Source organism: Anser brachyrhynchus (genome assembly GCF_964034855.1).
Source record: "Anser brachyrhynchus genome assembly, chromosome: 25".
NCBI lineage: Eukaryota > Metazoa > Chordata > Aves > Anseriformes > Anatidae > Anser > Anser brachyrhynchus.
The window spans coordinates 7,648,446-7,669,755 of NC_137718.1; the positions used below are offsets into that span (position 1 = coordinate 7,648,446).

General features: G+C 53.8%; 2 protein-coding genes across 8 annotated transcripts in view; one reads left to right on the forward strand and one right to left on the reverse strand.

Annotated features, from left to right (window-relative positions):
- The window catches only part of CDON (cell adhesion associated, oncogene regulated), a 54,602-nt gene extending 50,348 nt beyond the window's left edge, over positions 1–4,254 (forward strand). For all 7 annotated transcript variants that reach the window (XM_080567565.1, XM_080567570.1, XM_080567564.1 and 4 more), the window contains 2 exons: positions 2,887–3,140; positions 3,825–4,254. In XM_080567565.1, coding sequence (XP_080423691.1) covers positions 2,887–3,140; positions 3,825–3,991 — 421 coding nt within the window. In that variant the 3' untranslated portion in view covers positions 3,992–4,254. The remainder of the gene's footprint in view (positions 1–2,886; positions 3,141–3,824) is intronic.
- Positions 4,255–5,450: 1,196 nt separating this feature from the next.
- On the reverse strand, positions 5,451–15,062 carry VSIG10L2 (V-set and immunoglobulin domain containing 10 like 2). Its single transcript, XM_080567571.1, is given in 11 exon segments — positions 5,451–8,865; positions 8,950–9,074; positions 9,157–9,181; positions 9,261–9,383; positions 9,768–10,070; positions 10,164–10,551; positions 10,554–10,819; positions 11,060–11,341; positions 11,483–11,758; positions 12,158–12,442; positions 13,082–15,062. Coding segments are annotated over 11 exon segments (2,712 nt in total). The 5' UTR covers positions 13,641–15,062; the 3' UTR covers positions 5,451–8,785.
- Positions 15,063–21,310: the final 6,248 nt, after the last annotated feature.

The following is a 21,310-nucleotide window of genomic DNA, read 5'->3' on the forward strand; positions in this document are numbered from 1 at the left end:
TTCTAGATTGTTGTGGTTGCGGAGGAATTTACATTTTTGTAGTTCTCTCTTCTTTGCAAGCTCACTTTGGCACATTGCTGTGTCCTGATCAGAAGTCAGAATACATGTTCCAAATGTCCAGCTCTTTAAACCTAAATTAGGCTGGTGCGGATTTCTAAGTCAGATTATGGTTTGTAGGATATTGGCACTGAGAACTGATGCAAAATGTGTTTTCTGCAGCAGAGATTTTCCATTCCTATTCACACATACTCTGCTCTGGATACGCCCATGGCTAGTTTCCGTCAGAATGTGGTTTTTTAAGCTTGAAAAGCTGAACTGCTGTCTTGAAACTTCACTCAAGCCAGTAGAGTAATACAAAGAACTGCACTGACCTCTGTATCTTTAAAAAGAAAGTCCTATAAACATGCAAAACCAAACATTTTAAATGGGTTTCTCTAAGAATTTTTTAAATAATGAGTGAGTGTAGTCAAAACCTCTGCGGAAAGAAATGCAAACTAATAAATGGATTTGTTTGAAGACCAGATGTGTTTCATGTGGATTCTTCAGTGGCTTTTGTGGTATTTTGGTACTTGGAATAATGACTCGGAGGCCGCTGTGTGAGCGGAAGGACAAAATAGGAGAGCTGCCGCGTGCCGAAGCGAGGCGCAGCCCTGTCCCCGCGCTGCTCTGGAGGCAGCGGGTTCCTGGGCCCTGCCGCAGCCCCTGGGGGTCTCTGCAGAGCCCCGTGGCCGTCTCCCAGCCCCGTCCCATGCTGTCACTTGTCCCAGCTCGTCCGTGAGGGGGGAACGCTGTCCACTTCTTGTCTAGAAAGTTTGTTTGCGTTCCGCAGATACTGGATGTTTTGTTGATCCTCAGTTCTGGCCCTGTCAATTGCGGTTCTCAGGTGGAAGTATAACGTGAGGCTCTGGCCACGCGTATAGCAGAAGTCCCTCAAGTGTGGTGTTTTTACTCATCACCGTCACCTTAGTGGAATAAAAGCACGCCGTGGGAGTTGGCAGGACCTTTCTGTAACAGCCAGGCTTAGCGTCTCCCAGTTTTAAATCCGTTTGAGTTCAGTACTTTGGTGCTGAGGGATCAGCTGCTATCCAGGTAAGGTCTGATTGCCGACACCCTGTCACTGGTAATGTCAAAGTAATGTTTCCCCTCCTTCAGCAGCGTAAAGATCAGCTCTGCCCACTTTTGGGCCGGAGTCACTCTAAAGAAACACTTTATATCGGATGAGCTAGCACCTGAACAGCCAGATCCTGGATATCAGTTCTTCTGTGGAACAAGGCTTACGAATACATTAGCACTCCAGCTGTTTTTATTCAATACAGGCATGACAGGTAGTCCAGCTCCGAGCTCATAGTTCAAACTGCACAACTATATCATAAGTATGTACAACCACGTTATTTTGGCTAGAGGTGATTGCTGGAACAAGCTTATTTAGGGAAAAAAAAAATAAAAGTACTTGATGATTTCTGGATGGGTTCATTTCCAGAAGTTCCCCTGTAGCTTGTTACACGCCGTAGGTTTTTCTGCTGTGCGTCGGTTAAATGCATCTGATCCCATGTAGAGCTGCGCACAGCCGTGGGTGCCAGCTCCGAATGCCAGCACTTAGGTGGTGTAGTAAGTGGTAATAAACAACTGCGTGCAGTGAGATGGATGGGGCTTGTCATCGTGAGCAGAACGGGCGACAGTTATATTTAGGTTTGGCAGCAAAAGAATGCTCTGAGTTGTATCCATTTGGCATATCAGCATATAATTTGTGTGTAAAATTTGAAGCCTGTTTAACCTTCTCTTGAGTGCTTCAGAGTATCATTCCCTAGCGCTAGTTTTGAACATACTCCCCTTTCTAGTGGTCTCGCTAATGCCAGAAAACAGCATTGCTGAGTCGTTTTCCATCCGTATCTCCATGCTGAGGAGGCTGATGTCATGGTTCAGATGGGAGTGGGCAGTATTGTTTGTTTTTTTCCCTCGCTGGTCACTGTGAAACAAGCGGTTAAAGGACACAGTGGTAGCATTAGGTTATCATTGTGGGATACTTGCTTTCACTTCATCTGCTTATCCATCTCTGTTCTGCGCCTCAAAACCAGGAGCGTTTTGGGGGTGGTTTCCTAGTTTACGGCAGCTGTACAAATCAACCTTTTACTTTTGTGGTAATTATGATTTTGTATTAAACCACAGCGAAGTGTGATTTTTTGGGTTTCCTTTTGTAGTAATTACTTATATAAATGTTTGGTGAGTCTATGTTGTTAGTGGAGCTCTAAACACGAGGCATTTTCCCTGCTTACTGCAATGGTATGAATGTCTGTTAAGGTCTCTAGCTCCTTTTTGTTTAAAGGTTAAATACCTTGGCTGTAACAATTGATTTAGCAGTTTAACTCCAGTTTCACAGCCTTACACATGTATTGTAGGGCCACAATCTGAGTCGCACCACACAGGGGTTTTATGTTTATAGTGTTGAATATATTTTTCTAATTTGCATTCACTCCAATAGCACTTAGTATTTATTTTCCAAGGTACTTAAGCTTGCTGCTTGGGTTTCAAACTTGAGCTCTTTTTCTTGGCAGTGAAAACCTGCTTTATGGGGCTGCCTTGATGAAGAAATGGACTTGCAAGTCAGGTCATCAGGTCACAACAGATGGGGGAAGTAACTGAGCAAATGTTTACAATGTTTTCAGCTGTCTGTTGGGAGAAAAAATGCTTGATCTTTTTCTTAATGTCAGGATTGATCCAAAAATATATTCAAAACTTACTTGGCAAGATTCTTACTGTTGCTATAGTAAATAAGTCATGGTAAAGTACTTAAAAATTGCAGTTTCTCAAGATAAGTCAAGTAGTGGAAAGAAAAAACGTGCGGGTGATCAGGGCTCTGAGTAACTCCATTTTGGCTTATGTTTTCAGGTGTTTCACCAAAACCAATGGCACTTTCAGCAGCAACACGCTACCTGTCATGCCCATCGTAGCACCTTACCAGCAGGACAGTCTGGAGATGAAACCTCTGAATCATGTCATGGTGGCCATGTGCTTAGCTTCCAGCGTCCCTGAGTGCAGCGCACAGCTGGAGGAGGACAGCAAAGAGAAGGCAGAGCAGCCCTCTGCCCAGCATCCCTGCTGTCGAGAAAGCATCAATCAGCTCTCCATGGAGTACACAGATGGTAAGTCATTTTGGAGAGGATACCGCCGGGCTTTGAAGCCAGGTAGGTTCTGCAGAGAAGCGGTAATTTATTGCGGAGGAACTAGTAATTAGGCCCACAAAAGACCTGTCCTTTGGAAGAAGTATTAAGTGTTCCACCTTTCCCGTTGCAGAAAATAGAAGTGGCAATGCTCAGGTGCCTGTGGCTGCCATGCCCTTCATGATTGATGCCTCTAATGGAGCTCATTTAGCAGGCATGCTCCAGATAATGAGGCTGTGACTGATTTATGCTGGCTTGTAGTTGCCTGTGGTACAGCATACTCGTCGTCTCCCAGACCAGACCTAGACGGCTGAAATGCTGCCTAATGGAGTTTTTCCTAATGAGCAAGCATCCGTGATGGCTTAGATTCCCGTAGGTGAGAACAGGCACAGAAATGTAGATGGAGATTGGGCTGCATAATCCTGACCTAATTAATGTAACCTATTAGATATCAGTCCATCAGTGTGCTTGGATAGAGCTGATGCTCTAAACCGTTGCCTAATGCTGCATGTAGGCTTTGTGCCTGCTTAGATGAGAATAAATCTGTGCTGAGTGCTTTGCCAGGATCTGTTAATCTGAATTTTTAATGTGCTTGTGAGTCTGTTGAGTTTAAAGAGGAGATAATCTGTTTAAAAACAAACAAAAAACCCTACACTTGCTTTGCAGGTGACAACTGTTTGCACTCAGAAACATCGAATCACGTTTTGAGCTGGAGTCCCCTTATTCTTCAGCCTGTTTCAAAGGACTGTAAGGAAAAGCCAGGATGGAGCTCATCCGGTGTCACATTAAATGGTTCTGGGGACCTCCGACAGCTCCAGCTTCAGGAGACCTGAGGAAGTGACCGCTTTCCCCACTTAACGCCAGTAACTGCACAGCAGAGTCGCTGAAAGGGACTAATGGAGGGATGTTAATTATAACAGAGAGAGTCACTATTTATTTTTTGTAGTAGTGTCATATGAATGAATGTATCTTGTTTTTAAATGGTTGCCTTTTTATATTATTTATGCATTGAAATCCCTTTTTTTTCCCATGCACCATGAAACTAGCCTGGTTATGTGTATAAAAAAGATTTGTAATAATATAAAGAACGACAATGGGAAGTGTGTAGTGTGTCTTCCATGGAATATGACCAGCGAGAGAAGCACTTCCAAGGAGACAAAAAGCGTCTGATACGCGGAGTTAGCAGTGTGGAGCACACCTGAGCAGTTCTGATGTTAGGACCACCTTCACAGGGGCTGCCACATTCCTGGCAACTTAACATCACAGTGCTTGAACATGTATTTCCATGTCCTCTTTCAGCTTCTCTGGGAAGAACTCATGGAACAAGGGTGAATAAGGGACTGTGGGTAAGAAAATGAATAGCTGAGTAGTTACAATATGGCTTCAGAGGCAGAGCTCAGAGATGTTCTGGCAACTGTTTGCACCTGTAGGTCTTTGCCACTATTTCAGTGATTCTTTCCTTTTCAGAAGTGTGTGCAAAAGCCCAGCCTGTTTGAACAGTTGTACTAGCAGATTGCTCTTTTCTTTTTACAAGTGCTTTGGTAATCCAAGCAGTCATCAGAACCTGGGCAGGAGGAGGGACTGTCGGGGTGCTTTGGAACACTCCTGGTCTGCTGGTCTCCCTGCTCTCCAGCAAGTGCTCGGGGCAGGCTGCAGCCTGCAGCCTTTCTTCTGGCAGCAGCCTGGGTGTGGGCATCTGCTCTCTTCTGCTCCAGGTGATGTCTGTAGAGCTGGATGGCAAGGTGGTTTGGTGAAGTGACCCAGCCTAAAGTAAGTCTCACAATCACCTTCACCCACTGTGTCCCACAGAGCAGGAGGGATGGCGATAAGCAGGAGGTGCTTAAGAGGGCTGCTGCCAAAAGTGATCTAGCTGAGCTGACCTTTACAGCTCATTAGTAAATAATTACTGCTAAGTCAGGTGGCTTAATTTCCAGTGGCTATGGTGTGGAGCTGTTAAACTTGCAGCAGAACCTCCTCTGAGTTTCCCTGACCGCGTGCTCCTCCCACACTGTGTCATCCACTGCAGTGCAGCTCCTGAGCCTGGTGAGTCCTCCGCGAGCTGTTAGAAAATCAAACCCAGAACATCGTGTTTGTGATGCTTTATTCCTGCTGCCCTGCTCACTTGCAGAAGACAAAAACTCAGTTTGACTGCATTTAAACTCCTTGGTTTGGAGTGGAAAAAAGGGGATACTACTAATTGCTTGACTAGCTGCCTTTGCCTCCTAGGTAAAATGAGCCTTGTCAAAGTGCTCCAGCCTGGCCATGCACGCGGCTCTGAGAAACCTGCCTGCCTTTTCAGAAACAGCACATGCGGCATGATGTAGGTGTTGCAATGTTAACTGCAGGGTTGTTTTTTTTTTTCTTTCAAATTTAATCAAAGTAAATAAAACAAACTTGTGCCTGTAAAGCACTCTCTCCAGAAATCAGCACGCATAACCCCAGCCATGAGGCACATAAATTACAATTACAGCTGCCCCAAGGCGACACATGTGCAGCCTTCTTTTAATGGAGCAAGTATTTTTCTAGTGAGCGCCAGCAACAGCCCTGGAGCTGGGAAGGGAGGAAGCGAAGCCGGTCTGGCTGGAGCTGCAAACCCCTCGGGGAGCGCCTGCAAAGGCGCTACAGGTGCAGTGTGCCGTGCTCAGAAACTGTGCCCGGCCCAAAAAGTCTCCTTTCCCCACTGAACGCCAAGTGGTGCGTGTGCATGCAGCATGAAGAGATATATATAATGTGTTATATACTTTATAAATAGAGCCCTTAATAAGAATTTACTAGGTCTGAGCTGGGTTACTATGCAAGACTATTCCAGTAGTTGATGCTTTATTTTTGCTTGTGTCCAGAGCCTGGTGCCAATGCTGTACCGTGTACGCGACTCCACTCTGCTCGTCCATGCGCGACCGTGGCTTTGATTTTCATGGTTGCAAGACTGAGTGCATGCCAGAGGGAGGCAAGAGCATCTGAATGAACACGGCTTGAGTGCAATGTCCTGTCCTGATTTCCTGGAAATGTGCTGGTCTGCTTTTTTGATGCTGAAGTGTAGGATGCCGGTGTGAGATTGGTGGGCGGGATCAATGTGAGAGCACAGAGAGGAGCCCAAGGCCGCGGGTTGCAAGCCACCGCGAGTGTCAGATTTGGGACGGGTTCTGTTCAGGGATGAAACTGTTCTAATCTGCCTTGTTAGCAGAATCTCTTTGTGGACTGCTTTATTTATATCAAGTTACACTGTTTTAAGTGTTTTTTTTTCCTTTTATTGTATTTTATTTATAAAAATATATAACTTTTACCTTTATTGTGGGGGTTTGGTGTGTGTGCTCCCAGCTAGAGGTGCTTAATTCTGAACCTTCCCACCGTGGGCCTGGGGCCACAAAATCCTTAGGCTCGGACTGCTTTCTGCCCCAGCGACGCTGCGCAGCCCCACTCCTCGCTCTGTTTAAGGCCTTCTCTCCTAAACCTGCCCTTCTGCATCACTCCTAGGAGCACAGCTTTGTCCTTGCTGTGTTTCCTATCGCAGACCCTGATGCAAGGCTTCCCCAGTATTTGCCTCCTTGGAGCTTTGGCAGACGAGTAGTTAGGAGCTTGGTTTGAACTCCAGGTTCATTGTTTCCCCAAGCACTGAGTTTAGCCACGTTTTTAAGCAACCCTCGTGTTCCTCAGCCCCTGTGCCTGCTCCTCATCCTCGGGGTTTTAAACCGTGGGGCACTGTGTCCTCCAGGCAGTTACGAGTGAGATCCTCACCTAACATTATACCTACAGCCACCATCTGATTACCTCCCTAGTGGTTTGTGCCCTAGTTGGCAATTGTTACCTAATAGGGGTCTGCATATTTAAAAGAAAAAAAAAGGGGGCAAAAAAACAACTCTCCCTGATTCTCCAGGTATCTCTGAACATGTCACCTGGCTGCAGTTCTACCCAAGGAGAATAGTTCTGGAGTTACACTGGTGTCACCTCTGGCAGCGATGAATTCAAGATGCATGTTTGTTGTCATATGGCGAATGAGCTATGTTGTTCTAAGAAGCTGTAATATTCCTTTGGAAATTGTACATATTTCGAAATGATGTAGTTTTTGCAAGTGTTTTTTTTTTTCGGTTTGTTTTTTTGGTGGTTTGAGAAATATTAAAGGGAATGCTGCTGCTTTATGGAGAGTGGCAGGAGTGGTGATTGGTGCCGTCCGGGGTCTCAAGCAGACGGATCGACAGACACTGTGCGGGCACAGAAGCCAGGTTGGTTCTCATTACTCAATACTTAGTGGACATGTTATTAACAAAACGCAGGAGAAATTACCAGGAACTCTCCTTTTTTTTTGCGTAAACCTAAAGACAAAGGTTGAGCAGAGCCGAGGGGCTGCTTTCCTTACACCCTGCCTTCCTCTGTGTTTGCACCGAAAAGGGGAAAAAAAATCATTAATGGCAATCTTTGACGTCCTGCATTTTGGCCTGAAAAACGTGGACTTTCAGGGTAAAGATGAGCACCAGCTCCTTACCCCACTGAAGGTTTGTGGCTGTGCTCTCTTTACACTGCATAAACCTCAGAAATTCAGTGTGGTCCCAAAACCTCCTGCCAAACCCCCCACTGCGGGAGGCCCTGGCTTGCGGGGGGCTGGGAGCGGCACTTTGGTGCTTGGCTCTCCCCTCGGTGAGGATGAGTTGGCACCTAAATCTTTTCTTTAGCCCCAGCAGTAACAGCAGAGCTGGAGGCCAGCGCTGGTGCCAGAGGGCGCAGGGCTGGGAGCCCCCTGCGTGCGAGCAGGCTCATCCCAGCACTGGGGCTGTGCTGCCTTCCGACCAGCGGGTAAATCCCCAAGCCAGCTTCCTCTGCTAGAGCTTCCCCCTCTTTAGCAGCCCCAAAAATGCTTCAGGACCTTGGATCTATTGTGGTTTTGTCAACCCTCAGCACTATCCAGAAGAGAAAAGCCTTCCCTTCCCTTCCCTTCCCTGGCCCCTCCTGCCCCACGGGAAAAATTATGGATCTTCCCCACCATCTTCTTAAACATTGTAAAGAAGCAAAACCAGGCCCTGGCTCACTTGTTTGTACGTTGGCAGTTCATGTCGAAGCATATTAAAGCAGCACAAAGAATTTCCTCTGTGGCTCCTCGCCAGCAGCCCTCTGCACTGCAACCCAATCTGTCTCCGCCAGCCGAAATTTTTATGACAGTCCGCGTTACGGGAGGAGGGAGCGCGTGTCCGGGCGGGACACAAAGGAACGTTTTCTGTGTGCAAAGCAGCGCCCGACCGCTGGGTGCTTCTGAGAAAAGCACGAGGGCTGAGAGCCCGACTCCTTAGCCGCAGCCCTGCTCACGCCACCCCTGCTTCTCATCACCAGCCCCCTCCCCGTCCATCCTCAGGTTTTTCCAAAACAAATCCCCTCCATGCTTGCTGTGGGGGCTGCCTGGCACCGACCCGTGCACCCTTCCAGCTTTATTGATGCAATGAAATGAGCGAGGTACAGCCCGGGCAGCGTGCGAGGAGGGGGCTGAGCCCCTGCGGCTCTCACTTGGGGTCTGGCCCCGGAGATGCTGCAGGGACCGGGGCGGTCACTGGTGCTTTTGCCAGACCTGAGCTCGTCCCCAGCATCAAACCGAAGGAAAGGAAGCAACGGGGAGAAGCCCCTGGGGTGAGGTCAGGCCAGGCTCACGGCGTGGCCATCGCCACGATGGGGACACCAACCGGCAGGTCGGCAGCGGCGGCATCTGGCAGGGCTGAGAGTGGCTCTGCAAGGGTGGGACAGGGGAGCCTTGGTGACAGCCCCCTCGGCTGGTGGCTGCACTCTCATCTGGCCCCGTGGGCACCGGTACCTGCTGTGGCTGTTGTGCTGGGGCCACCCGCATCTCCCTGTCCCCGTTCTGCTCTGTCCTCCCTGCTTGTGGCCGCTGGAGCATCCTCGGTCGTGCTGGGGAGCTCTGGGGCTTCAGGGCTGGCCCTGGGGAGCACGGGGCTCTCACCTGTGGCCAGGTGCGCACGGAGAGGGCTGGGCACCAGCGCGTGGGGGTTGGGGCACTCACGTGTGGAAGAGTAGGTCGTGCAGCCCTGGGAACAGACGAGGTGAGGGTGTCGGGGGTCCTTCCACTGCCCCGGCTGCCCTGCCGAGCCTCCCCCCGGCACTCACGTGGCAGGTTGTCCCGGTGGCGGGCGACGCAGCGCACGGCCAGCAGAGACACCGCAGTGGCCACCAGCATCCCCGCCACCGCCGCCCCTGTCACTGCGGGGAGTGCCTCGAAGGGAGGCTCGGCTGGAAGAGAGCGGCTACCTGTCAGCCCATCCCTGCCAGGGGCAATTAAGATAACGAGGCGAGGGGCAGCAGGGACAGTGCACGGGCGCAAGATGTGCAGGGGGACACGAGTGAGCAAGGTGGGCACCAGGCACCCCAGCGCAAGGACTGGCAGAGCCTAGAAAGTGGAGAGAGACAGAAGCCTGCACCTGTTTACTCTGAAACCTACTGATGGCTGCTCACACTTGGATGCAAATGCTGCCTTTCTCCATTCAATCCCTGCTCTCCCGGTAGGGAGACAGCCCCTGGGATGTTTTTCCAGCCCCTACTGATGCCTTACACCAAGTGACCGCTCCAGAGGGGATGCTGGAGGAGGTTGGATGCACTGGCCCCTTCCCACTTCACCTGGCGTCTGCACCTCGGAGGGGTGCCCGGCCGTGCGGTGGTTGACAGCCAGGACGCGGAAGGCATAGACCACAGTGGGGTCCAGCCCCCCCAGGCGCCGGTCGCGGGAGTGGGGCTCGATGTCACCTGCGGCTGTTTCCCAGGGGCCGGGCGCCCGGCGCTGGGGCTTCTTTGCCTGCCGCCGCTGCACCACAAAGCCGGTGAGGTTGCCCGTGCCCTGCGTCCGCCACTCCAGCCGCACCTCGGTTCGCGCCCGCGTGTACCGCAGCTTGCTGATGGTGACGTTGGGGGGGGCCGGGTACCCTGCAGCAAAATGGCACCCAGCAGGGATGGGCTCGTCCCCAGTCCACCCTGGGGACCCCTCCGGTGCCACCCCCTCCCCCCACACACACTCACGGTCTACACGGAGGTGGACGGGGAGGCTGGTGGTGCCCACGGCGTTGGCTGCGGTGCAGCGGTAGGTCCCACCATCCCCCGGCCACTCGGCATCCCGGACAGTGAGGTTGGCCCACGCTTCGTCCTGCTCCAGCCGGTACTTAGCCATGCCCAGTGGCACCTCCTGCTCCCGGGGATCGTACCAGACCATTTCGGCACCCAGGTGGGTGACACCGCACCACCGGCACGCCAGCCGTGCCTCACCACCCTCCAGCACCGCCACCTCGCTCTGCTCCACCTCCAGCTTGGGGACGTCTGCGCAGCGAGAGGGCACGGAGCCACCGGGGCTGTGCAAGTTGCCGGCGTGGCGTGCTGCAGCGCTGCTGGGGACAGCGCGTGGGGACATCCCGGCTTACCAAGCCGGAGGTGACACTCAGCAGCAGCCGCCCGCAGCGGGTGGGTGGCCACGCAGATGAAGTCCTGGCCCCCCAGGCTGGCATCGGCGCTCAGCACAAGGACAGCGGCCGAGGGCATGGGGACACCCAGCGCCTGACCCCGGCTGTCCCACCAGCGCAGGGTGGCCGGCGGCGTGCCCCCCTCCCAGCGGCACTGCAGCATCACGAACTCGTCGTGCTTGGTGGCCACAGCCGTGCAGGCAGGGCTGCCAGCCGGGACCCCTGGGAGACAGAGAGGCATTGGGGGGAGGGGGCGGCACTGGGCGAGCCCCCCACCCAGCTTCATCCCTTTCGGGAGCGAGCGAGGGGCAGCCACCATGGCACTGCTTCGGGGATTGCCCAGCTGTGGGGCACGTGTGCCCTGTGGCACGGCTGCGGCGCTTGGGTTGAAGTGGGGGGGGGAGGGCAAGGGACATGTTTTAGGGGGGGGTGTCGGGGCGCTGGGGACCAGTCTGCACTCACACAAAGTGGTCCTGCACATGGCCGCCTCCCGCAGCGTGGGGTGGGTGGCCAGGCAGGCGAAGGAGCTGCCGTTCCTTGTGGTCACCCCTGGACGGATGTTGGTGGCCATGGAAAAGCTTGGCCCTGCCGCCCCCTCTTCCTCCTCCTCCTCTTCCTCCTCCCCGAGGCCCACCCAGCGCAGCCGGGCTGGGGGGAAGCCCCCCGGCCAGCGGCACCGCAGGGCCACGTCCCGCAGGTCGGCGGTGGCCAAGGCAGAGCAGCTGGGGCTCCCGGCCGGTGGATCTGCACAGCGCGGGGGGGGGCATCATGGCCGGTGTCCCCCCCCCCCACTTTTATCTCCCCAACCTGCCCCTCGCACCCACGTCCTCGCCGGGCACCGCCTCTTCTCCACGCTGGTCCAGGGCTGCCCCCGGAGGTACTTACAGTAGACGGTGAGGATGATGGTGGCCTGGGTGCGGGTTTGGAGGTGCGTGTTTTCGGCCAGGCAGGTGTAGGTGCCTGCCTGTCCCCGGGCAATGGCGGCGATGACAAAGGTCTGCCCGGTGTGGACCTGGGAGCCGTTGTGGAGCCAGATGTAGCGGCTGGGGGGGTTGGATGGTGCCAGGCAGCTCAGCACCACGTCCTCCCGCTCGCCCGCGGAGAAGCCTCCCTGCTCGGGGGAGAAGGGCTCCACGCTGATGGCTGGCTCGTCGGGGCCATCTGTGGGGACACGGGGCCCTTAGCTGTGGGGACGGTGCCGCTGGGGGGGTGCAGCCCCACCTGGGGCACCCTCCTGCTGCTGGGGGAGCCTCCTTAGAGATGGTGCCGTGTGGTGGCTGCGAGCACGCACGGTGCCCATGGCTGTCCTGTGGTGCGTGGTGACCATGTGGTGGCTGCGGACACAGCTTGGTGCCATGGTGGCCACGGGTGTGCGTTGGTGGTACGGTGGCCAGGGAGGCATCACAGTGGCGGGGTGCACGGTGGCCTTGGAGGCACCACGGTGGCTATGGATGCATCACAGCGGCATCTCCAGCCCTGGGGCTGCCCCTACGGCCGGTGACCAAGCCCCCCACCTCGGGGCCCCCTGGGGAAGCGGGGCCGAGCCGATGTCACACTCACAGACAATGTCAAGGTAGACGGGCTCACTGGTGCGGTTGTTGACCTCGTTGCGGGCCGTGCAGACGTACCAGCCGGTGTGGCTGCGGTTGGCAGGTGCCAGGCGCAGCTCTGCCCCAGAGTCCCCCAGCCCCATGGGTGCTGCCAGGGCCCCCCCCCGGGGCTCCCGGTGCTGCCAGGAGAAGCTGAGCGGCGCCGTCCCCTCCCTCACGGCGCATATCAGGGCCACCTCTGTCCCCTCCGCTGCCGCCGCCGCCGTCGGCCGCACAAAAGGCCTGGAGACAGGCACTGGGGGTACCCAGTCATGAGCAGCCCCAAGGCCACCAGCCCCTTGCTCCTGATCCCACCCAGAGCCCCCACATCCCCCCTTTCCCAACCAGAGGTGGCCTTTCTGACTCGGATGATCCACAACCAGCAGTGAGGGGATAGAGTGGCTGGTGAGGATGAGTATGGGTTGGTGAGCCCACCTGTTAGCTAGCAGGATGCCAGGTTGGCCAGGAGAAGGAGATGGGAGGTGGCTACTGGCGTGCTGTGTGGCCTGGTGGTCAAGGTGATGGGATAGCTAGTGGGGTGCTACATTGGCTCGTAGGGTGCTTCACTGGTTAGCGAGCTCCTATGCTGGGTAGTGGGGTGCTATGCTGGCTAGTGGGGTGCTATGCTGGCTAGTGGGGTGCTATGCTGGCTAGCAGGTTGCTATGCTGATTACTGGGGCACAGTCCTGGCTACTGGGGCGCTATGCTGGCTAGTGGGGTGCTATGCTGGCTGTTAGGACATGATACCCTCATGCACAGCTACACGGCCTCCACTGTGTGCTGCGGTGACCAGCGGGCACCACGCGGTCTGGCTGCTGGCCGAGGGGACGATCTGCCAGCCCAGTGTGGGGGGCAACACGTGCAAGGGGCTCGTCTGGGCCAGGGGGCGACTTACCCAGGACCCGCAGCAGCACGGCGGCGTATCCCACACGGAGCCTCCCGGGCTCTGGGAAGAGCCCCTGGCAGAAGAAGCGCCCGGCGGCGGCGGCGCGCAGCTCCCGCAGCTCCAGCGTGCCGTTGCACAGGCTGGCCTGACCCAGCGCCCCCGCGCCAGGGGCCACCACCACCTCCAGGCCCGAGCCCACCGCCACTGCCCGCGGCGGCCCGGTGCTCCCCGCCGCCGTGAAGCTCCAGAAGACCACCGCCGGCACCGCGGGCCCGCAGCTCAGCTCCACTGCCCGGCCCCGCACCCCCGTCACCGTCCGCTCCTCGTAGGACGCAGAACCAGCGTCCAGTGGCTGAGCTGGGCGAGAGGCGCAGCGAGTTGGCCGGGTCTCTGCGGCACCCCCAGCCCGACCCCCCCGGGGACCCCCAGCCACCCACCTGCCACCAGCGCCGGCAGCAGGCAGAGCAGCCAGGAGCCCCCCATGCCTGGCCCCGAGCCCCCCGTGCCGGGCTGTGCTCCCCACCCCGACCTCCTCTTGGGTTTCCCCAGCCCGGCCCTGATTAATCATCAGTTATTAATGAGCCTAGTTATTAATAAGCCACCAGCAGAAACCCAACGCCGCTGCAATCTGGCCACCCCCGTGCCAGGGACGAGGACGGGCACACTCGTGGCAGGAGTGGCGGCGTTGCCTCCTGCCCCCACAGCAGGGGTGTCCCCAGTAGTGGCCACCCCCCCGAGCCCCCTCTCAATTTCTAGCTACAGGAAGGGAAAACGAGCTGTGACACCCCCCCTCGTGCAAAAAAACATCGGTTTTGATCCTCCAGCAGATGCGACGCTGAGAGCGGGGTTTGATATTTCATCTCCAGCTCCTTGCCGAGCCCCGGCCATGAAACATTCATGGGGGGCGGCACGGTAATGGGACACCGGGGGGGCTCGGTGAGGCTGCCCCCTACAGCGGGAGGATGTTGGGGTGCGGGTGGCACGGAGGGGGGATGCCACATCCCACCGCGCCCTGTCCCCACGCGGCAGCTGCCATGCCCCTCAGAAGGGTTCCCGATTACTCTCCCACAATCAATTACTAATTAAATTAGCCCCCCCATCTTTTTCATCTTTCCTGCTGGTTTCCCCACTGCGGCACTGTGCATAGCTGGGGGATGTGGGGGCAGGGAGCGTGGGGCGCGGATCCAGCTGCAAGATAACACAGGAGAGCGCTGGGGGTGAGGGGGAATGGGCTAAAAATCACGGTTTTCCCAGCAGCATGGGGCGGTGGCGGCGGTGTCCTCCCGGTGCCCCTCGCTGCGGGGCAGTCCCCGGCCGAACCCCAGCGCCGCGTGGCGGGGAGCAGGGCCAAAGCAAGGCGCCGGCCGCTACCTGCCATCTCTCACCCCCCGTGTGCCCCCCACGCCCCCCCGGCCTGTTCTTCAACCAGAATCCATCGCTCGTTGCCCAGGATCGCCCCGCCGATGCTGCACACGAGGCTGCCCCCAGGCACCCCCCTCCCAGCCACCGCCAAGCAAGACGCCGGCCCCAAATCCTCAGCTGCGCCTCCTTTCCCCCCCCCACCCCCCCAAAACCCGGGGGCTGGGGCCAGGGGCCCACGTTTCCTCTCCCTCCTCCTTCCTCTGCGGGTGCTCGGCGGGCACCCAGCGCCCGGGACCGCCCCCGGCTCCCGGCCGTGCTCCTGGGGCCAGGGGCCCAGGCGGGGCGCGAAGCGGGGTCCCCGCAGCCCTCGACGAAGCCGTCGGCGCCGCGGCCTCCAAAGGGAAAGTGCCGGAAAGGGAAAGAGGTGACAAATCTCCGGGGGCTCTGGCGCAGCGGCAGCAACAACCCCCCGGCCATTACAAATGCATTTACCGTTCCGTTTTACCGCCGCTGGCTGCCAAACCAGCCCGACCCCGCGGGACGAGCCGAGCCCCGGAGCCGCGGAGCCGCGGAGCCGCCCGCCGAGGCAGCCCCGAACGCTCCGCCGGGGCCCGCCGGGCTTCGGGGCAGCGGCACCGCCGCGAGGCTCCGCCGCCCCCCGCCGCCCCCCGCCCGGCCTCGCAGCCCGCTCGGCTCCGGGCCCGGCTCCCGGCACGTGGGGGGCCTGAGGGGGCGGGGCTGTGGGCGGGGCCTGAGGGGGCGGGGCCTGAGGGGGCGGGGCTGGGGGCGGGGCCTGAGGGCCGGGGCCTGAGGGGGCGGGGCCTGAGGGGGCGGGGCCTGAGGGCCGGGCCGGGGGGGGGGCCTGAGGGCCGGGCCGTCCCGCTCGCCCCGCCCACGCCGCCGCCGCGCGCGTCGGGCCCCGGGCGGCTTCTGCGCGGGCGCGGCGGGAGGAGGGGAGGGGCGGCACCGGGCGGCGCCCCCTGGCGGCGGCGCGGGGCGGGGCCTCCTCCCGCCCCTCCCGGCGGGGCCGCCGCCGGTTCGAGCCCCGGGGCGGCCCGCTCGGGGCCGTTCCGGGAGGGCCGGGCCAGCGGCCCCCGGCTCCGGCCCCGGCCCGCGGCCGCCGAGCGGCTTCGAGGGGAGCCCGGCCTCCGGCCTCGCCTCTCCCCCGGAGAGCTCCGCCGCCGGGGGGGCCGAGGAGGACGAGGGGGCCGAGGCGGGGAGCGGGCGAGGAGGCGAGGAGCCCCCTCGGAGCACCCCATCGCCCGCCCGGGAGCGGGCTCCGAGTGCCCCCCGTAACGGGGACGCCTCCCTCGGGACCCAGCCCGAGCGATCGCCTCAGCCCCCGCTGGGAAACGTCCTAACCCAAAACGAGGAGCCACGATTGGAAAACCTGAATTTCCCTACCAGGTGGTCTCGCAGGGCAGAAAATAATCTCCCACGCTGCCACCGAGGCACCTGCATAATGAGAACTTGCTAAAACGCAAGGGATCTGCGGTTGTCAGCAGCTTTCACCAGAGGTTTCTCCCTTAAATCTTAACTTCAGGAGTCGTCTGAGTGCGCCCTGCCCCTCCAGCACAACTGAAAGCGAGAAAAGCTCTGTAGGGGCACGCGCCTTCGGATGATACTTCATGCTGTATGGTCAGGCCCCTGCATCCCTGGAGGCTGTCAAAATTGCCTGCTGTTCACACAAAGGGGCAAGGGACATTGCTCCTCTTCCACTCGTCCCCCATAGAGAGCAGGGACTACAGAAAACATGCAATCAGTTTTGCTGATGTATGAATATTTCACATATCAGTAAGACAAAAACGATCCAGTTCAAAACTGACCTAGCGGCATTCCCAAACCAACTTCCAAATTGTGTCGCTATCCCAATATGTCTGTGTTCCATCCGGTTTGTCCAATTTTGTGAAAGGTTTTTGACTTTAATAATGGGAATGTCGGTGGAGATATGACCAGATTGATCAGCGTAAGTGCAACAGGTGGTATTTACCAATATGCACGTGCCACCTTCAGAAGCTAATGGCACATCCAATACCACCTCATTTTGGAATGCAGCCTTGGCCAATTCCTGATACTTCTTACAAGGCCAAAATTGCATCAACGCTGGCACTGCCCATAGATTCTATAGTCTGGGCTACATTTGTGATGGTGGCTACAAGTTTGATTATGCCAAGATTCAGGAACAGGATTTGAGACACTTTACATCTGGGTTTTGATCTTCCCACCAGAGGGTTAGGAGATGGAATATCTCCATGTAAGTCACGGGCAGGCTCTACCAGCAGAGTACGTTGTACTTCTGAGTGTGTCAGTAACCCTCCCAGGGTTCAGGTGGCTGTGCTGTATAATGACAGGCCCTAACAAGCACAATGCAGTGCAATCCTCTATGATTAATAAATCCTGGGGAACGTGCAATATCGTTCAACAGGGTGTGGCAGGGATGGCAGTTTTCAGGTGAGAAATCCTTAATTCTATTGTAAGGAAACGAGTAACCTACAGTGTAACTTGTACTGTAACTTGCACTGTAGAGGAGAATTAAATGTGTGTTCCCATCTGGACCTGGCTTGGTGACATGACCCTTGTGGTGACATGCACGCTACTGGGGTTCCACACATACTGGAACGTTGCTTCACACCCGTGTTCCTTTCCTACCTCCTCTCTTCTTCCTGAAATTCCCAGTTCACTGGGGATGCAAACATGCAGAGTCGGGGACCCGCAGCGGTTCAGAGCTTTTCAGGAAGCCCATCCATTGACTAGCTGAGCTCTCCCCAGGAAGCCTTGGCAGGTGCTTCTAGGGGGACAGCTAACAGAGGTAATCCTGTCGCTCCCTGAGAGGGTAAGTGGGTACATACCCAGCATTTGGTAAGGTTAGAAGAATTGGCCTAAGTTTGGGATGATTCCATACATGAAATTTCCTATCAGTCTGCTTTTGTTCTAGGAAACAGCGGAAAGATATATATAACCGTAAAATCCATTACTTCCTCAATTCCGCTGTCTCCCAGGTAATCAAACAGCCTAAAAATCTGTATGTATAAATGTATGAAAAGAGACATGAAGAAGCTGCCAGAAAAACCTGAAAACCCTCCAGTTTTCTGTAGGTACATGGTTATACTCCAACTAGGCACTAATGCAATTCGTTCACACTGTTCTCCATGAAGTCCTGTTTCCTGCACAAATCTAGTACCTTACTAGCTAGAAGAAATCAAAGGAGTGTTAGTAACAAGCTGCAGAGAGAAGATATTTTTGTATACTGTTAAAGAATTTGGTATCCCTTTTTGTCCCGTGGAACCTGTGAAATCTGTAGAACTCGTTCTTCTTTTCCTAAACAATCTCAGAAGCAAACTGGGAAACTCAAGATCTGTGGCACTGATCTAGAAGCACCGGAGGATGCATAGCTGCTTGTATAAGGAGTTCATCTTTGCATATATAAGGAGTACAAGCTGCCACCAAATTGAAGTGTATCTGTTTAATGAGGTCTAGCTCTTGTGTTCAGAATCTTGACATTTAATGCAATAAAGGAGTTTTTGAATTAGGTTTATAGAAGTCAACTTGGCAGGACTTTAAGCAAACTTGCATAAGGTCTGTGATAAAATCTAGCATAATGTATTTCTGGTTTTTACCAAATACAAAGCAATAATAATGATTATTTGACCTGGTTCTTTTGTCCTGTTTTCTCTTGTAGCTTGAGTGCTGTGGTACTTCAGAACATTTTGATTCACTGTTTGTGGGCGCCTGTCGAGTAGAGAGGTTGCTTGAGTTGTTTATTTCAGCGTAAGACATGACTTACCAAGAACAAGAAACATGTCTCCGAATAAACCCTTCCAGCACATGGGAAATTCCTGCAGCGCATAACTTAGGAACCTATCTGTACAACCAGCTGTGGAAAATGAACGTGCTGTTATTGTCAAAAGAACAAGCGGGATCAGCAGAAAATGGGGAGTCTGAATTAGCACATGACACGTGCAGTCCTTGTGTCCTTACACTCAGTGGCAACGATGGACAAAGTACACCCAAAAAAACGCTGGCGAGCTCTGCTCTGGTGGCTCCTACCACCGAAGCTCCTTCCCGGTGCTGCAGTGGAGCTTTTGCCCCCTCTTTTGGTTAGGGAGAAGTAGGACGAGGGGAGGGAGCAGGTCTGAAGGTTTAGTAAGAAATCTACCTTTTGGAAAGGGAGGGAGCAGGTACTGCACCAGAGGCCTGTTTAGGAGAGTCTGCCATGACAGAACCAGTTCTCTGAGTCAGATTCCCCTGATGAAAATCACTGCAAAGGTGCCAGGATGGTACAGATACGGGACAGACATCTTATGTAGTTCTTAACTGTCCTCCTTCTGTAGATTTTACAACTGTTTGTGCTCTTACTTCACGTTCCAAGAAAGCCTGTGTGGGTTTCTCAAGGAAACGGAGGCTGTTATGATGCAGAGATTTCAATAAATTACTTGAATTTTCACATCATTGGTGCTCTTCCTCTCACTGGATGATTTTGTGCATTCGGTATATGACTGAGTCAGGTATGGCCATCTGTATTCAGACTTCATCTTTAGTCCTGTCCATGCAATTCTGTCTGCTAACACTCGGACTATATGGCAGTAACCGGAGCAGTATGCAGGCTTTATTGTTTGCTTTTATTCTGCTAAGTGTGTTTGAGCTTCATCTATTGCCTTCATCTTGTGGTGTGGTTGTAGCCTAGTCCCAGATGCAGGAAAAAATGAACGTAGGCTAAGATTAAAGGGACATAATGGTGTGGCTGCTCGGCATGACCCTTCAAGAAGTAGTACTGTACTGATTTTCTGGTTTAACTGATTCATTCTTGCCAGGGTATTCCCTTAACCCTCAGTGCAGCCTTTCCTTCTGGACTGGACACAGAACAACTAAAGAAAGTGGTTTGCAGCAGCTCACTGTGGCCTGGTGCTGCAGTGAATAGGACAGGACTTGGGATGAGACTTTGACCAGCTACTAGACTCTTAATCTTTTTTACCTCTGTTTTAAGTTTTTCATTGTTTTTCTTGGCTACCATGTATCTTTGGTGGGGAAATGGCTGCAGTTAAATTCTTCATTAGTGTTGATGGTAATTCATTGCTCTGGGAACATCAAACCAGCACTACTAGGAATCTGCACAAAGTTTAGCACTTATGTATGCAACTTAAATCCTTCCATGCACCATGTGTTTATGAGTTGTCTGTAAAATTACAATAGCAGTTTGTATTAGCAAGAGTATTTTCACATCTGTTTTGGAAAGGGCTGAACGATACAGCATCTTAAATGATGGTAGACCCTAGTAACAAGCTAATTCTGTTGCAACTACTGGTCCCGAAATACCTGATCAACTGGAAGTGTTGAGAAGGGAATCCTGCTGTAGCCAAGGAGTATGTGAGAGGTTTGGGTACTAAAAATAATAGATTTAAACTTTTCTACCAAGTTTGTGTTGGAATGTCCCTGGAATTTTTTAAAGGCACGAAAATATAAGCCATCAAAACTACTGCCAAGACCATGGTGTGTGCTACGGGGTGCTGAGGCATCTAATATGAAAACTCACACTTGTTGATATCCTTGGAGACAAGTATGACATAGACACAAATCTGCTGGGAAGATCAAAGATTTTGTAGATTACGACAGTGGTTTCTAGTTGATCTAATTTGAAGTCCTGAGCATGAAGGTGAGAATGGAAGGAAATTTTGGAGTTGAGAGGCTGGGATGCTAACTGCAGAATGCAAGGTTAACATGACGTTTGGGCCAGGAAGAGCAGCTACACTTGTCCACTTGTTGATAGAAGAATGTGCTTTGGTCCTCCCATTTTTAATAAATTTGCTTTCTTCACAGATTTTCTTTGTGATATATAGTATAGCTTTTTGATGGGGGTTAAGATAAATAAAGGGCAAGAAGAAAAGAAGAAAACTACAAAAGATTTTGTAGATAACATACATGCTGTTTTGTGTGGTTGGCCATGTCTCTTTTCATTAATTTCCATATACAAGTTTTTAAGCTGCAAGAGTTTTGTTCTACGCAGAGCAACCTTAGGGTGCTACCGGGTTTTCCATGGCAGCTGGAGATCCCTTTAAATAGATTTCTCTGTAAATGTTTGTGAGCTCTTCTATTTACAACTTCTGAACCTACAAGATAGCAGAGGGTTGTGTTCTATTACTGTTTTACCTTGATTAATATTAAATATGGAAAGCTTGTTTTGGATAAGTCAGTCATTAAAATTTGTGAAGCCTACAATAAATTACAGTAAACATTTTCCAGAAATGGGATAAATCTCCCACCTTCTCTTTCCCATTCCAATGCATTTTTAAACTGTAGAAAAGTTCAAACCTCCTTTAACAAAAATATACTTTTTAGATCTATACGGATTCCTTTGCAGTTGATTCCTTGGCTCAAGACCCAGGGAGACATCAGCAAGGCTCCTTGTGGTGCGTTGATCATGGCTGGCCACCAGGTGCCCAGCACGCCACTCTCTCCTCCCTGTCCCCATAGAGGGAGAAAATGCAACGGAAGAGCTCATGGGTTGAGATAAGGACAATTACCATCATGGGCAAAACAGGCTCGACTTAGGGAAGGTTAGTTAATCTATTGCTTATTAATAAGGGAGCAGAACAGTGAGAACTAAAATATAACTAACACACCTTCCTCCCAGCCTGCTTCTTCTCAGGCTCAACTTCCATCTCAGTCCTTGTAGCTCCTCCTGCACTGAGCTGGGGTTTCCTTTCCTTTCCTAACCCTGCTCTCCCAGAGCCCTCACAGCTCTACGCAAGGGTTTTTGGAGCTTGTCTGAATGGTCTCTGGTTGCTCAGGGAAAGCTTTAAGCCATGGCAAGGGGATTGTTTGCTCCAGAGATCTTCTAGAGCACTTGTATCCAAAGGAAGTGCAGGAAGAAAATATTAG